The sequence below is a fragment of the Mugil cephalus genome, chromosome 1 (assembly GCF_022458985.1).
Source record: "Mugil cephalus isolate CIBA_MC_2020 chromosome 1, CIBA_Mcephalus_1.1, whole genome shotgun sequence".
Classification (NCBI taxonomy): Eukaryota; Metazoa; Chordata; class Actinopteri; order Mugiliformes; family Mugilidae; genus Mugil; species Mugil cephalus.
In genome coordinates, this window is record NC_061770.1 from 35,378,439 (window position 1) to 35,395,888 (window position 17,450).

At 40.4% G+C, this 17,450-nt stretch overlaps 1 protein-coding gene across 4 annotated transcripts in view; it reads left to right on the plus strand.

Annotated features, from left to right (window-relative positions):
* Positions 1–17,450, plus strand: part of gal3st4 (galactose-3-O-sulfotransferase 4) — a 40,210-nt gene that overhangs the window by 15,985 nt on the left and 6,775 nt on the right. Inside the window, exons 1-3 of one of the 4 annotated variants that reach the window (XM_047606524.1) lie at positions 1,477–1,568; positions 11,549–11,665; positions 16,053–16,353. In XM_047606524.1, coding sequence (XP_047462480.1) covers positions 11,550–11,665; positions 16,053–16,353 — 417 coding nt within the window. In that variant the 5' untranslated portion in view covers positions 1,477–1,568; position 11,549. Of the gene's footprint in view, positions 1–1,476; positions 1,569–4,035; positions 4,402–11,548; positions 11,666–16,052; positions 16,354–17,450 lie in introns of those variants that run through there. The other 3 variants (XM_047606507.1, XM_047606496.1, XM_047606516.1) reach the window with 3 other exon arrangements.

A 17,450-nucleotide genomic window follows, 5' to 3' on the forward strand; every position in this document is an offset into this window, starting at 1 on the left:
TTTACACATGTGACAGTTTCACCTTCTCTGACATGACGTTAATGTCTTTCCAAACAATACATCGTGACGCTGGTATGTGACTTATTGTACGTAATTATAGGTAGGGTGGAGGAAGGTATGCTATTAATAAGTTGCGTCTTGATCAGATATACTTTTTTTGGAGTTTTGCCAGAGGCGTAGTTGGGGTATGTGCACGTCTTGGTGGTTGGTTTTATCCTGTTAATGAATTGCAACTGATTTGATTGAACTTAAACTATAAAGAACATGCTATAAAAAAAGAGAACCACTGTATAATAATAATAATAAAAAGCTATGAGGCAGATAAGAAATACACCTTGCATAATAAAACAACACAATAAAAATGAGATGGTGTTGTGCCCTGGTGTGCTGCTTCAAGGAGACCAAAGACCAAAACAACAAACCAAACCCAGCCATCTTATTCCCCACAACACTAATTAGACCCTAAACGCAACAGAAGAAACAAAAAGACATTCAGTAAACCTGACTCCCTGACATACATTAAAACTGAAAATGGAAAATGGCAGTTTCAGCCCTACTGCTTCGTACTGGTTCCAAATAAAATAGTTTAAAAACAAAAAAGAGTATTACAGAACACGCAACTAACATGATGGAATTTACAATAACAAGCGAAGAATGCAACTCAGATACAGATGTTTGTGGTATTTAGATTAACGAGCCTTCCAGGGATGTCAGCCCCGGGCAGGAGTGTGTCACCGATGTAATCTAGCAATGTGAAAACACCTGCCAAAGATCCTCAGATGGAGGCGACAGGAAGGAGAAGGCACACAATGAAACGCACAAACACGAGTAACTGTGGGTAACAGATGATAACAAACAGGTGGAAACATTGTGACACAGTCCAGAGTCTGAAGAGAAAGTGTTTCTGGACATATGAGCTTTAACTGATCTGTGCACACACACACACACACACACACGATCTACCACATATAAATACGGACTACGTGTCTCTGCTTCCTGTCACTGGATGAACTGATGACATTTTCCCAGGGAGACGTGCATTTATAGTACTATAGTACTAATAATACTATGAATAAACCCAGCCACCTGGGAGAGCTCTACTTGCCTTCAGCCTTCTCTTTAGAGGAGCTATTTGGCTCCAATAAACAACTGAATTCCTATTGACAATATCAAAAATAATATATATGAAGCAATGGAATATATATTTTAAAGATGCCTGCAGGAGAAAAAAAAGACTTAAAACGTGCTGCTGTGTTTTGACTGATTGTCTGAGTTGGACCATATGGAGGAGGAGGAGGAGGAGGAGGAGGAGGAGGAGGAGGATGAGAGTACTCAGGACCACCTGGTACCGGCTCCTTAACAAAAGGACCCACGTTAACTGATTAAAAGGCTTAGCTCTAAATTTGGAGCTAGAGTCATTTTGTGCACAGCTGCGTTTACATCCTACAAACCTTCGGGAAGAGAACAATGAGACACAAATAGATGAGCATGTTGCCGTCAGGAGTTTTGGTAAATGGAGGTCTAGGATAAGACTGAACCTAAACTGTCCAAGTGGTAGGAGGAAGGAGGTAGGAGGTAGGAGGTAGGAGGTCAGCCCGACTGACCTCTTGTGGCACATTCTACTTTTTCTTTTGTTTCATGAGCTTCTTCTTTAGTGTTTTGTGTGCATTGCTTCACTTCCTGTCTGATGGTGTGATTGGTTTTCCTTGTGTTTTCCTTCCTCATTAGTTTATCAGATGTCTCGTTAACCCCTCTCCCCATGTGTGTGTGTGTATGTGTGTGTGTGTGTGTGTGTGTGTGTGAATATATATATATATATATACAGCCCTGCCTTAGGTCCTTAGTCCTTTGATGAGCAACACATTTCTTCCAGCCTGTTGAAAACCTTTGTTCTGATGAGTCACAACTGTCTTGGATTCATGAGGGAGACTTATACAATATTAGGAAGGTGGTCATAATGTTATGCCTGATTGGTGTGCACATAAATATATATATATATATACACACAAGAGGAGATGTATTTTAGGATGGGTAGGACCTAGAGGGGAGTCAGCCTTTCTTCCAGCATCACACTGTGACGTCAGACACAGAAAGCCTCGCTTGTTAATCTCAAAGAGGTGAAACGAGCCACAGTGGAAACGAGGCCACGGTAACCTTCAAAATAAAAGCACGGGAAAGCACTAACTCCAGCTGTCACATCCAAACTGAAGCGGATAATAAACAATAATAATACTAATAAGCACATAACCCCAATCACTAATAATCTGTAGTTGTGATCTGACAAAGAATGAGGCATTACTTCCTGTTAGACGTGAACATCATCCAAACCCCAACAAAACTCCCCCGAGAACACGGAGGAAGTTTGACGTGTCAACCAAAGTCCTCAGCAACGTTTACAGAAGCAGAAAGGATTCAGAGTCAGAATCTTCCAAGTGTGTTAGTACAAACAAGAAATTTCTTTGTTTGTTTCATAAAAAATAAATTTATAGTTTATTTTGATGTCAGCTTTAATCAGCAGTTTAATCTTATCTTGTCTGAGACATTTTCTAAGAGGGTGTGACATCGTGATGGTTGACAATTGGCACCGACATGAAAGTAAGAAAACAATAATAAAAAATGCAGTGTATGAGCCAACATTTTTTTTGATGCCTGGAAAATAATGTTGTTGATGCTAATCTAAAAATGTATGTGTTGCACCTCCGCAACAAGCAACATTCATATATCCGGGACACTAGCGTCACTTTGACAAATGGTTCAAGTGTTTTTCTACAGCCTGCGGTTCATACACCCACTGACTGGTTGTGCAGCACAACACACAGAACACATTTCGTGTTTCAAATATATTTTATCCTTTGTAATGTTAATATTTCTTTTATATATTTAGCGTTGTTATAAAACCCACTCATGGGATACTTAAAAATCCCAACCCTCGAGTGTTATTATAGGGCATAAGAAGACTTTTGTTTAAAAGGTGTGAAAGCTCTTACATATGATTTCCTGGCCCTGCAGGGACGGTGTGCGGTAGCGGAATGAGTCGAAATGGTGTCTAGTGCAAGAGAAACTGTTTTCAGTTTCAGCCACAGAAAAGTTATCATCTTTAGCCGGACGTGTTGATGTGTATATTTATCTCGGTGCTGTCTTACCTGACCCATTTCCCATAGAGATGTTTCAAACACATCAGGAAACCATGGTTTCAGAACACGTGTGTAGATTTACAAAGGTAATTATGAACCAGTAACATAGGAGTATAATAACCTTTGTGTAAGTCTAAAGAAGTAAATTTTAATGAGCTATGCTTTTACAGAACATTATATTAATAATTTTTTATGTAATATAAGTTTACTTATTACTTCCATATACTGTTTAATTCTGGGCCTCAGGGTTGTGTTGTCTACATTTGTATTAGTCAAGTCAAAAGCATGAAACAAACAAAAAAAAAAAAACAAAAGGAAGTGTGGCCCAATATAGAACCTTGAGGAACGCCACAGCTCAGAGGTGGATACAAATGTACAAAAACGTTTAGCCTGTCTGGACAAACTGTCTCTCAGTGAGGTTTAGAAGGATGTGGGTTTCACTCAGTTAACCAGGGAAGATCGAGGAAACATTCTCAGGTCTTAATCTGGGTCAAATGTGGCCTTCAAGGTACGAAGAAGAAGAAGAAGAAGAAGTGACTCAGTGTTTCTAATGTGATAATGTTAATTAGCACGTATGTTTTAAAGCTTTAAATACATGTTTACATTTGTTGTTTGTTGTTGGACTTATGGCAACAAACCATATATATAGTAAATTCATTAATATCGATGATACCATGAAAATTAGAGTTTTATTTTTTTTATTTTTTTTTATTTTTTTAGCAAAAATAAAAAAGATTTCTACGATAAGGGTCCGATCTAGGGTTGAAATTTATAATTCTCAAGTATTTTAATGAGCGCCCCATAAAGAGTTCACGTCTTTTGCATGATTTTCACACACAGACCCTCGATCGCCCCCGTGCTTTTATTTTGCCGAGGAACAGGAAATTCTCCGGGGTTCGCTCTCTGCGTCGCGCTCCCGATCGGGCCACTGCGCGTCTTGGCCGTCGGCACAATAGGCAGGGCTCCCCGTGCTCGGAGGGGGTTTGGTTCGGTTCCGTGTGGACTAAAAAAAAGACAAATAGAGAAGGGAGGGAAAGGATAGAAGGAGAAGGGAAAGGAAAGGAAGAGGCCGCCGCCACCGCAGAGGCAGAGCCGGGCTCCGCGTCCATGGACGGGGCCACTCCGTGTCCGTGGCCTGATGCGTACCGGCGGTAGATCAGCCACAGCTACAGCCCTCGAGATGCTCCGTGCTCTCCTCGGCTGCACAGTACAAGCGTCACCGATACCGACCCGGGGACACAGCTATGTTTTTCAGACGGGGAGCCAGGTAATGTTAAACAGTAGCAGCAGGAGGAGGAGGAGGAGGAGGAGGAGGAGGAGGAGGAGGGAGGAATCCAGTGGGTCTGGGTGCAGTGATTGTGAGGAAAATGAGACGCGGCGCAGGAGCTGTGATCTCGAGGAGAGTTGGAGATGGTGTGGGTGTGAGGCAAAGCAAAGGCCCTTTCCCCTCATTTTAATGATTTTTGCATTTACTTCTGTATTTGTGTGGTTGTGCGCTTTCTGTAAAACCAAATGCTTCCGTATGTGTGGTGTAGACTGCTGCTGCTGCTGCTGCTGCTTTTGTTTTCATTGCAAATCAGTAACCACCGGGTCATGCGTCCAGAAAGTGTTTCTTCACTGTGCCTTTGTCGTGTGAAGCACGGCTGCAGCGATTTTTTATTTTTTATTTTTATGATTAATCGATATTTTTTTTGAGTTGGTAGATTAATCAGTTATAAACTATTTATTTATTAAAATAAATATGTTTTTTTTATAACATACTTTCAGAACAGTTGATTAATAATTAACAAATGTAATATATAAAAACGCTGTAATAAAAGAAACCGAACTTTTGTATTTTATTCTATATTTCCATTTGATTAATCAACCATTTTTTAGATTAATAAAACTATTTATTTATTTATCAAATATTATCTCAGTAGTTGATTAATAATTATCAAACAACCAAAAACAATATATAGAGAGAGAAAGAAAAGAAACTGAACTTTTGTATTTTCTTTTTTCATTTGAATAATCCATCGTTTTTCAGTTAGTTGATTTATCAGATTATTTATTTATAAAATATCCTGAGTAGGTGAATAAAAATTATCAAGCAAACAAAGTATAATATATAAAAATGCTGAAAGAAAGGCATCTGGACTTTTGTTATTTTTTCCTTTTTTTTCAGCTGATTATTCGACCTTTTTAGTTCGATTTGTAGATTAATCAAACCGTTAATGTATTTGTGAAATATTTTCTGAGTACTTGATTAGTAATTATTGAACGCACAAAAACTATATTTAAAAACGCAGAAAGAAAGCAAACTGAACTTTTTTTAAAATTATTTTTCCAATTAGTAGATCAATTTAACAATTTTAAATTAAAATAACTTTTAAATTTAAATGAACTAATTTCACTTTTTTTTTATGCGTGTATAAAATATTTTCCAAGTGGCTGAATATTGATTATCAGACAAAGAAAATAATATGTAAAAACACAGAAAGAAAGGTAACTGGACTCTTGCCAGTGTCTGTAAAGGTTCTCAGTCATCCAGATCGTTGCTCATGTCCCAGAACGTTAAAGAAAGGCGTTACATTCATGTGGCTTCTTCTGGCCTTAAGACCTAGTTGGTATTCATTACAACCAGGGCGGAGGTTGAAGAGAAGTAGCCAAAAAACTCTCAGGACACATTCATATCACAACAAGATTAAAACAACAATAAGAGGAACACTGTCAACCCTATATGTGGGTGGTGTGTCAGGAAATGCAGGATTCCTGTTATTTTAAACCATGATAACCCATTGAATGCAAACATGTCTACGCACAATACCAGAACAATGTAGTCTTTGACTGTCACATCTTTGTCCCTAAGAAATTTCACCAACATTCAGAGTCCGGAGCAATGGGTCATCAGAGAAACATCCGTTGGAGAACAAGGACAAGGTCAAACAGTCTTGTCCAACTACACCTTAATCTAGTCACTAGACATTCCCGATTAAACCCCAACTCCAAGTCCGGTTTCTTTTGGATTCACGTGGATGCTTGAGAACCTTCACAGACACTAAATATTTTCACCATTAACAGAACTTTACTGGAGTTTTATAGCTATTTACAGAGTCTGTTAAGGCCCATTTAAGTTGCTGCAGGACATTGACGCTGTGGGTACAATGGTGGGAGCCACACAGCAGTCGCCTGATTCGGTTCCTCCTCATATGGGATTTTTTGTTTTTGTCAGCTTTGACACTAAGCCACTAAAACAGAGGAAGAAAAAGACATTTTGAAGCTGCCGCGGCGTGGTTTTGGTTTATGGCAGACCTAAAATAAATAGAAAACGATCCGGACATGCTTATTTTACAATCCTTGAGCAGTAATAAAGTTAGCTGCTAAGGTAGCCGCACAGTTTACAGAGCATGTGACCCTGATAAGTTTAGCTATGAACAAACAACAACGAAGTAATAGTCTCTCAATTACTTGCGCTCGCTGCACTTCTTCAAGACGACCAAAAAGTTTTGAAGCTTAGTCACGTCCTGTTGTTTTTAGGCCAGAAAGCTGGAGGATCTTCTCTGTTGAGGACGTCCTACTGTCTTTATTTCCAACTCACTTAATCTTTGTTTATAGGATTCCTACACTTTGGACGCCTGGATAGGGAAAGTTTGGTTTGGGAAGGGAAAACCATGACTGGAACAACTCATGACAGACAAGGATACACAAAGCAGCATTCTTCACTGCAGAGTATTTTGTGCAGTTAACTGCACCCGCTGGATAAAAGTAAAAGGACCATGGAAATGTTAAATATTCCAAGGTATCACATGCCTTTTGCTAGGAGCAGAAGGAGGTCATGTATCCAGGCCATCAAAAGGTCAGATAGGCTCTCAGAGTGTGTCACTCAAAACCTTGTTCCTGCATCCACATAATCACAGTGTAGATTACTGTATGTGTCTAGGATGGATTTGTGTGCATGCATATTTTCCTTTATATGCATACTTCTCTGTGTATACGTTGGGCCATATGGTTACAGGCCTAATGGATATACGTAAATGTTTGAGAATATGGTGTGTGTGGTTAACGGGGTAATTTAATGAGCTCTTTAGGTTTCCAGTGTAATCGGCACCAGACATTTCCCCACCGTCCCAGGCCTGAAGGCTCATTTAAGGTACAGTGGGACATAGACGGTGTAACCTACGTACGTAGACTACCCCACGTGTTCCATCTTTATTGATCCAGAACAATCAATTAGAAAGTTATGGAGATGGAGTAGCTCTTGGAAATACTAAAGAGGAAACACGTTACTACCAAGCGGATTAATCATAGCTCTTGTCTGCATCGCTGCCATGCGTAGTTTCAAGTAGTTACATTTCTGGGAAGTTTTACGTCAGGCTAAGGCGTTAGCGTCTGCAGTCTATTACAAACTGCAGTATGTGTCTCGTGTCTTAGTAGCCGTCAAATCAACCAATTTCTTCCATAGTTTGACTTGTCAGGATGATATTTAGAAATTTAAGCTAGCTATAAAGGCATTGTGAATAGTTTGTGCAGTGCCGTATGTGTAACTTGCACATGTCAAGGTTCCCTTTCTTTCTGCTTATTGCTCATCTCATTTGTTTATGTTTTGCTTGACTGCTCATAACAATATCGGCTCAGTTCAGGGTTATTCATCTGTGACATTTACAAGTACAATATGTTCAGCCCTCATTTTCCTCCATCTCTTCACCCAGTAATGGTACCGATGGTGTTCTGCAGGGTTCTGTGCTAGGACCAGTACTTTTCACATTATACATGCTTCTCTAGCCAACAGCAGATGTGCTGCATACTGCTTACTGCTGTTGGCTAGGCTAGTTAGCTGGTGTCTTTTTGTTGGTTGCTAGTTGGTAGCTGACTGGTTTATTTTTTTCTGTTGGACTGGACTTCCAAATATGTCTTGCCCCAAATTGTGGCATAAGGGAAAAGTGTTGGTTGACATGTCGTCGCATATCCCATCACTTCTTATCTACTGCTGTTGGCTAGGCTAGTTAGCCCATGTCTTCTTGTTGGTTGCTAGTTGGGAGCTGACACAGGGGACAAGGGATTGTAACATCTCATCCTGTGTAGTAATTAATGCTCTCATGCAGTATTATAAGAAAATAGTATGTAAATGTCCATTGCTATGCAGATGACACCCACCTATATTTATCTATGAAGCCAGAAGGTACACTCTTTGGCCCTAAGCTGATTCCAGATTAATTCATTATGTAATAATATATCTGGATGGTATTACACTGGCTTCCAGTACTACAGGAAAGGAACCTTGGTGCTATAATTAATTGGCAAATTTGACCAGGACTGCCATCTTTCACCTGCTTGTTAAAATGAGAAACACCTGAGCCAAGTAATGTTGCAATGGTTGGTCAATAAATACATACAAGGCCCTTAATGGCCCGAGCTCCATCTTTAAGACCTGATAGTATCCAGTGACCAAAGTAGAGAGCCTCCCTTTCAGAGTGCAGGTGTCAGTCCCGAAGTCCTCCATCTATTTTCACAATGTCTGTTTCGATATTGGCTCCGTATATGAATTCCTAAAAGGTTGACTGCATCTGTTCTGCACATGTCTTCACATGTCTCCTTGTGAACAGCATAACATCTACGAGTCACAGTCAGCACAGGTTGGGGGTATTGCCTAGAGTCTAACGGCTGACTGCTAAAATTTATGCGCAAGGGCTAAAATCTTAAGCTGCCACAGCCAATGGTGGAATGTAAACTATGGCTGCAGAGTTCTCCCCAGGAAGATGGTTTAGCCTCAACCTCAATGGCCAGCAGTTCAACAGGAGGAATGTTTGACACGACCCGTGATTATAAACAGGAATCCCTCCAGCTGACGTCTTCACAGCGGCGTTCGTCGGGTATTTTCAGCCACAGCTCAGACATAACACTACACCACTGGTAGTCGCGCTGTCTGCTAGCGAGGGGGGGTGCGGGTTTGGAAGCTCTTCTTTGTCAGCAAATGTAGATTCCCCACAAGCACAGAGGAGAATAAATAAATAGTTTGCTCCCTTTTCATCTTCTTATCCGTCACCACTTATGCAACGCAGCTGCATAAGTTAAAACATTTCAGAGACAAAGATGTGATATTTGCCTCGGGCATTTCTTATGCATGGCCCTTCAGGGACCCCTGCAGATTTGCTGTGTGAGCATGAATGGTGGTTTTGCTCTTTGTGTTAGCCTGGCGACGCGTCCAGGGTTGGGTCTTTGTCCAGTTGGGACAGGCTCCAGCAACCGTGGCCTTCTCTTGGACAAGAGATTATGGAAAATGAATGAATGAAGGTATACAACAGGGACAAAAAATAACGTAATATATTATTTAGTCGACCAGGCTTTAGCCTTTATAACTTCATAACACTGCAGCCAATAAACATCTTTTCTGTACCCACAACTATCAACTGACACCTACTTCTGGCTTATAGTCCATATGAGTCATAAATAGGTGTTTGCACGACTTAAGATTCTTTAAGGTTGACTCCGACGACCAGTCCCTGACTGTGTCACTAATAAACACCCAGTAGAAAGTAACGCTCTGCAACAATCATTGCGTTTACATGCACGTGAAAAATCTAATTATTGCCTTAATTGGACTATAACAGGAGATAAGATAAACAGAGCTGGTAGAAGAGCCGTCTGAGGGATAGCGCATATATTACCTGCACCAGAAGTAGCGCGAATATTACGTACAAGATTAAAAATATGCACTATTATCCCTGTGGTTGTTGCTTGAAATGCAGGTCCGTCGCATGAACGACTGTATTATATCACGTAATAGGTCAACCGGAAATCGGGCCGTATTAACGTATTATTAACCTGCTGAAAAAACACATATCGCCACCTAGTGTGGTATAGGAGGACACGTTCCTGTGTTTTTTTCTGCAACATGTAAACTGGGACAAGGACTGTAGTCAGAAAGTCGAATTTTGAGCATAGCTCGATTAAGCTCTTCATGTAAACGCACTGATTGAAATAACAATCTTGACCTGAATACACAAGCTGAGAACAGACAGCTCATGTGCTACATACTGTGAGCTGCAGATATGTATAGCCTGTATAGAAAGACAGACCTCAGCACCACCAGTAGCATTTAATAGTACACTGTGCTATCATTAGCAAGATTTCCCTTTCTTTACCTCTCCAAAAATCTCCAAAAATGATAACGCAACGGCCTTATCATTTTTGAGTCAATTCCATCCTTTTCATCTATCTGTTCACACGATAATGGTATCAATGGCGGTCCACATGGTTCTGTGCTAGGACCGGTACTTTTTCCCATTATCCATGCTCATGCCCATGTTAAATGTAGAAAAAGTTACAATATTAATCCCAGTTTGCCACAATGCTGTTTTGCGCTGTTTTGGTTTTATCAGGCCGTTGTTTTTAACTGTTGTTATCGCAAAACTTAAATTACATTATAACAGCAATGAATGAATGAAGGTGGTAAATACTGTCTGTACGGCCGATTTAGTGCAGCAATAACAAATTAAAGGTGCTAATAAACGGAATATTTCAGGAGCTTCTAATTATTGTTTACACAGGTAGTGAGGATTCTATCTATCTATCTATCTATCTATCTATCTATCTATCTATCTATCTATCTATCTATCTATCTATCTATCTATCTATCTATCTATCTATCTATCTATCTATCTATCTCATCTGCCTGTCAACCATGCAACTTTTGTCTTCCTAGGTCAAAACAACGCCTTCTCAACTAATTTACTATATATTGTGTATTTCTTTGCCGAATCCATGGGTATTAGACCACATTTAAATTAAATCATGTGAACATTCAACACAGGTCAAATTCGACCCTGAGTACAGTGCACCGAATGCATAAAGTTTGCTTGTGAATTGCTGCCTTGTGAATTTCCTTTTCCATTAAAGCCCAATTGAACATTGTAGTAGTGCAATAAAAGAGTTGGCTGAACCATTGTAGCCAAGAGTTGTTTGGATAAAAATTATCATCAGTTACAAGTGAAAACACTCAACTCAAGGAATGCAGTCGGTCTCATCTCTTGATATCTTTACAGCTTTCTTCTATGTGATGATGATGTCAGTCATGTTTGTTTCATGACTCACCCAGATTCCTCCTCACCCCCCCCCCTCGCCTTCATCCCCACCCAACACACCCCCTCACTATTCCTCTATTCTTCTTCTTCTCCTCTGTGCTCATCTCTTCATCTCCCCTGTCTTGTTCTGGTCCTCCTCCCACTACCAACATCATCCATTTATACACTGGCCCAACACATCTTATTCCACTCGGCTCCTCTCATCTTCATCTTTGCTCTTTCTCTGATTCACCGTTTGAACTCTCTGTCTTTTTTTATTTATTTTTATCCTCCACACCTCATTTTTCTTTTGTTTTGTTTTGCCTCCGCCTATTCAACTGTTCATTTGCCCGTTCTTCGTCCTCCTCGTAGGATGCTGCGGTGGCTGGTGTGCGGTCGGTTGGGTCCAGTCTGGATGTGGAAAGCGCTGCTGCTCTTTGTGGCCATTGCTTTCGCTGGACAGCTGCTGGGGGTCATCTTCAACAAGAGGTATGTCTTTTTAGATTTTTACCTTTATTAAACATAGCAATCCTACGTTTTCTACAACATAGGCAATCTATTGCAAAGAAAAAAGGGGGCATTCAAAACACAGTAACAAATGAGTCCACAGAAATAAAAACCAACTCCATAAAATTTCCCTTGGTAGTTGTTAGTCTTTGCTGTCAATGATCCGTTGTTTGTCATTGACTTTAACCATTAAACCAAACATTAACTTGACTCCACCAGTGGCAATTCTTCAAGCTCTGGTAAATCCTGCCAGGGCATGCCCAAACTTTTATTTGGATACACCTGGATACACCTGTCTCCAAGGAGGAGACATATCTCCCAGTAAACACAGCTGGGGAGACTCTGGCAGTGGTTTATGCAACCGTTAGAGGTTAGGGTTACAGTAATAGGTTAGGGTTACAGTAATAGGTTAGGGTTAGCGCTTCAGGTTAGGGTTAGAGGTTTGCATTAGAGGTTAGGGTGTAGAGGTTTGGGTTAGTCCTTAGGGTTAGTAGTTAGGGTTAGAGGCTAAGGTTAGAGGTTTGCATTAGAGGTTTGCATTTGAGGTTAGGGTGTAGAGGTTCGGGTAAGTCCTTAGGGTTAGTAGATAGGGTTAGAGGCTAAGTTTAGAGGTTTGCATTAGAGGTTAGGGTGTAGAGGTTAGGGTAAGTCCTTAGGGTTAGTAGTTAGGGTTAGAGGTTAGGGTTAGAGGCTAGGGTTACAGTAATAGGTTAGGGTTACAGTAATAGGTTAGGGTTAGCGCTTCAGGTTAGGGTTAGAGGTTAGGGTTAGTCCTTAGGGTTAGTAGTTAGGGTTAGAGGCTAAGGTTAGAGGTTTGCATTAGAGGTTTGCATTAGAGGTTAGGGTGTAGAGGTTCGGGTTAGTCCTTAAGGTTAGTAGTTAGGGTTAGAGGTTATGGTTAGAGGTTTGCATTAGAGGTTAGGTTGTAGAGGTTCGGGTAAGTCCTTAGGGTTAGTAGTTAGGGTTAGTAGTTATGATTAGAGGTTGGGGTTACAGAAGAAACATATGAACTGTCCCATAGTAAATGAAGGAATGCCCTTTTGTCACCCTCGGCAATAATTATTCTCCACAAGTCCCATTCTTTGAAGTTCAGCTGTAGTATAAGTACATCTGTGTGTGATTTTGCAGTGTGTAAGTTTACTTAGAGAATCTCTAACCGACCACCGTGCATCCACCCACCTGTATTCCACCTGTTCACTGCACAACCGGTTCACTGATTGTGGAAAATACGCCCACCTGCCCAGGCCCTGGTGGGCGGGACTCAACCAATCAAACCTCAACTGAGCTGATAAGAAATCTCAGTCAGATTCTTTTTGACCTTCTCCTTTGTCTGCCAGGACATGCTGTCTGGCTGTGGAGCCACAAATTGTTAACCCTGGATTCTTTATCGGAGGGAGTTAACCATTTAACATTCCTCCAGCTCGACCATGTGACAGCAGTAGTTTTTTATACCTGTCACATCTCTGTACACAAGTTGTTTTTGACATGTGCCATGCGTCATTTTCTTTTGTTTTATTGATGAAAGTCACTGAAGGATTACAACCAACACATTTCTTTCAAAACACAAAAGGTGCACCCAACAGCTTGTTATATTTTAACGGTGTGCCAACTTTGATTACTCAAGAATAAAACCACTTATAGTGATTCTGCATGACCATGCATGAGCTCCAAAAATGTTCACGAACAGCATTCAGTTTACTTAGCTTGTTTTTTTTTTTTTGGCAAAAAGGCTAAAATGATAAGAGTCTTAAAGTTGATTCTTCACCTACTGAAATGACGCGTGTTCTAATATGAGATTTATTCCTGTACCTTTGGTAACTTCACTCTCATTTATTCTGTCTGTGTGCAACTGAGAAGGAAAATAAAATGGTGAGAGGCTCCCTTCTGGTCCTTATATTTTGACTGATATGCTACTGGAGAGGCCTGGATGTGACCCAGCCACCAGCAAAGCAAGTTTTTACACTGATCCCTGTAATTTTTACTAAATCTCTATGTGATATTGAGTTCAGCCTTAGGGGTTAAACTGCACATTTATTTGCTGATAGAATAGAATAGAATCATGTGAAGTAAATCCTGCTGCAAGTCTGTGTCTACTGCACTATTTTAGCTGAGCTCAGATGTGTTTTGGACTGGAGAGAGCACATTTTTCTTGAAACATAAATGCTTTTTTTAAAATCTGGAAGAGGCCACATACATCAGCAGGAGGCGGAGTCGGGACAAGTTTCCGTGGAGAGTATTTTTGGTCTGAATGATCCTCGCGTGGTGACACCATTGTACTTCTGGTTCCCGGCCGGTCATCACATTGTATCCAGATAACGATGGATTTTGCTCTGTGCTGACGGCAGCCTGAGGGGGAAACACTGCACGGCGGCAGTTTCATCAATAAAAGTTTGAGAGAGAGCAGAAAGTGGAGCGCAGGCGTGTTCTATCATTTAAAAGATCCAAAATCAACATCCTGATCCTGGTCCTAATAAATAAATGCAAGATGTTTGCTCTCACGGTTGTCACGGATCGGGTAAATATGCAAATAGAGGAGTTATGAAAGAGAGTGGATGAAGGGTTTCTGATAGAGGTTTGTGAGGAATATGGCGAGAAGATTCCACTTCAGAGAAAGATACGAGATCAGAATCAGAATCACTTTATTGATCCCATGGGGAAATTACTTTTCATTACAGCAGCTCCTACACAAATTGTGCCAGTGTTCATTAGGGTTGAGTGATACTGAGGATTTTGGTATCACTCCGATACCAGTACCGGTAGATACAAGGCAAGTATCGCCGATATCAATATCGCTCTTGCCGCACACAGACTGGGAGAGGAGCTGCATGAACTCTGTGAGGAGTAATTTGCTGGACATATAGAAGAGAAACTGTAACGAAAGTATCGATCTAATCACGCCAGTATCGATCCGATGCCGATAATATCCATGGTATCGATACTAAAGATATTAAGATCGATACTCCCAGCCCCAGTGTTTAGAACAAAGAGCAATGTATGCAATGCACGATAAAAACAACTCAAAATGGAAAATATATTCTAAACACGATGTTTACAGGAATTTTAAAATAAGTGCATACAAAGAAAAGTGAAATTGCCGTCAACTGAAATGGATTTACAGCCAATAACTGAACAACAAGAGATTTCAAAATAGAAAATGACTTAATGAATTCTATAAAATACACACTAGTCCAACGTTTTAGCATTTTTAAATGGCTGACCTAAATTCTTTTGAACAGAACATAATACGAATGGAATTTCAAGACGCTATTATAAACATTACAGGTACGACTGGTAGTGGACAAAAAGGAGCAGTAAAAAAATACAATTAAACCATCAATGTTCTGCTGGTAAACTTTTAGACCTGGCATTCATTGGTGTGCATGTTACTTAGACATGTGGGACCCACCTAGACCAGATCAGGCCGCCCCCACCCCGAAGCAGCGACCGTTCTCGATTGCAGCGGCCAACAAAAACACTACAGGAACAACTCAAAAACCATGAAGAACACCACAAGGTGTTGACCTGTCCTCCAAATTCACTAGATCCCAAACTGATCAAGTATCTGTGGGATGATCCACCATAGAGACCCCTCCCCTCAACCGTGGCGTCCATTTTCAGATTGACCTACTTTCTAGATATGTCACTAACAGCTCTTTCTTCTACATCTACAGCTTTAATTGCCAGGGAGACCTACACAATATTAGGATGGTGGTCATAATGTTCTGCCTGTTAAGTGGACAACACTAATTTCCTTTTGGCTCACCAGTATAGTTTACTTTGATGGATGTACTATTTCAGCTTCAGAGTCAGCATTTATCTCCTCTTACAGCCACTGACCAGCACGACTTCTTAAATATCTCTTAATAATAGAAGAGGGTAAACCGATCCGAGGCAGTCGGGTTAATGTCACCGTTGGGTTACGTTTCAAATCTAAATCAGGGGTTCGTTAAAGAGCAGCGAACACCTTTGAAAGCGTAAAAACATTCTACGACATTAACCTTCCTTGTTTTTTTTTATATATATGTTCCTAATAAATATTGGTTTAAAGAAGATTACTACACCTCAAAATGATGTCAAGGTTGCCAGACCTGTAGCATAATACAAAAATAACCTATAAATAAAGACAGATTAGAGATTTATCCTTTAGTTTAAGTGAATACCTGAAATCTCTCAAGGGAAATAAGTGCAATTTCAGCTCATGGTTTAGCCCTAGGTCTCAGGTTACGTCAAAACTGGACAGATTGAACCCAGGGGAGACTTGATTTAGAAGTTGTTTTTTGTTTTTAGACACCCCCGTTGTCTGTAGTGCTCAAAATGTTAATATGTCCTCCTTTTCTTTCCTTTTCTTCTGTCCTTGTCCGTCCCACAGCAGTGGCCAACCAGCCACTCACTCCATCTTCTCGTCCCCTGATGCCCAGGGACCCTCTCTGGGCCCCTGTCAGCCCCACACCCACATCATGTTCCTGAAGACCCACAAGACGGCCAGCAGCACGATGCTCAACATCCTCTACCGCTTCGGCGAAGAGCGCAACCTCCGGTTCGCCCTGCCCCTGGGCTACCAGCTGGGCTACCCCCTCCCCTTCAACGCTCACAGGGTGAAGGGCTACCAGGGCCCCAGAGTGGTGGAGTATAACATCATGTGCAATCACATGAGGTTTCATAAGTCGGAGGTGAGTTACTCAGAGGAGGGGGTTGCAGAATGAATGATTCACATTATTCATAGTAAAAGAATGAAGTAAGAAAAGAATCAAATTAAGTACTCTGTTGGTATCGTTTTAAGGGTACTGGTATCGGCACTGGTATTGGTACTGGTATCGAACAGTTTTAAACGAGTGTTATTCCCTATTATACCCCCTATACCCTATTATTCTACAATATTCTACAATATTTACTCATCCACAGTATAATAGTCCATCCTTAGTCAATCTTCTGCATTAATTCCTCCCTCAGCTAGTTGGAAATGTTGTGAACATGTGATAATGCATGAAAAATAAATATACTGTCAGAATTTTGAAAAATACCGTCCATACTGTCATAACCTTAACCCTTAAGTAGATTTTTCTGGTATCTGTATTTTATTTTACCATTAGTCAACAAGGTTAGTCCCATTGAGATAGGCGATCGCATTTTCAAGGGAGACCAGACACTACAACAAATACATTAGAAATAATACGAATCCAATACCAGTGATAACATTAAAATACCTACAGTCATTTGCTGGGTTTCCATTCTACCCTAGAAATGTGCAAAACTTTAATATCGCATATCACATTTCTAAAAACCTTTCATATATCTAAAGCTACAACATCTTTACTCTCTCATGAGGAGTTTTTTTTTTAGACGTATCAGTATTAAAGTTTATCTCAAAAGTGCAATAGAAACACTTTTTGCATTTCCCCTGTCACTGGCGTCACCGGAGACCAGTTCATTTAAGTCCATCTTCCTCAAAGTGAAGTCGAGAATTTAAGCGAATTATGGGATATCAAGTAAAGATGAGATTTTAAAAGAGTTACAGGTCATTCACAAAACACCTTTCAATGGAAATGTGTACAAACTTTATGAAAAATTTCAGAAATGTTGCTTTTATTTTCTAAAAAACTGCAATGAAAACGCAGCTATTGTTGTGTTTTGTCCACAACTCTCACTTAAAGTGCGTGAAACCTCGGAATAACAGTCACATTTGTTGGAAAAATTGCTTTTAATGTCTTCAATTTAATTTTTTTCATTTTGCATGTTCATCCCACCATGGCCCAGATAGAATCCTCTT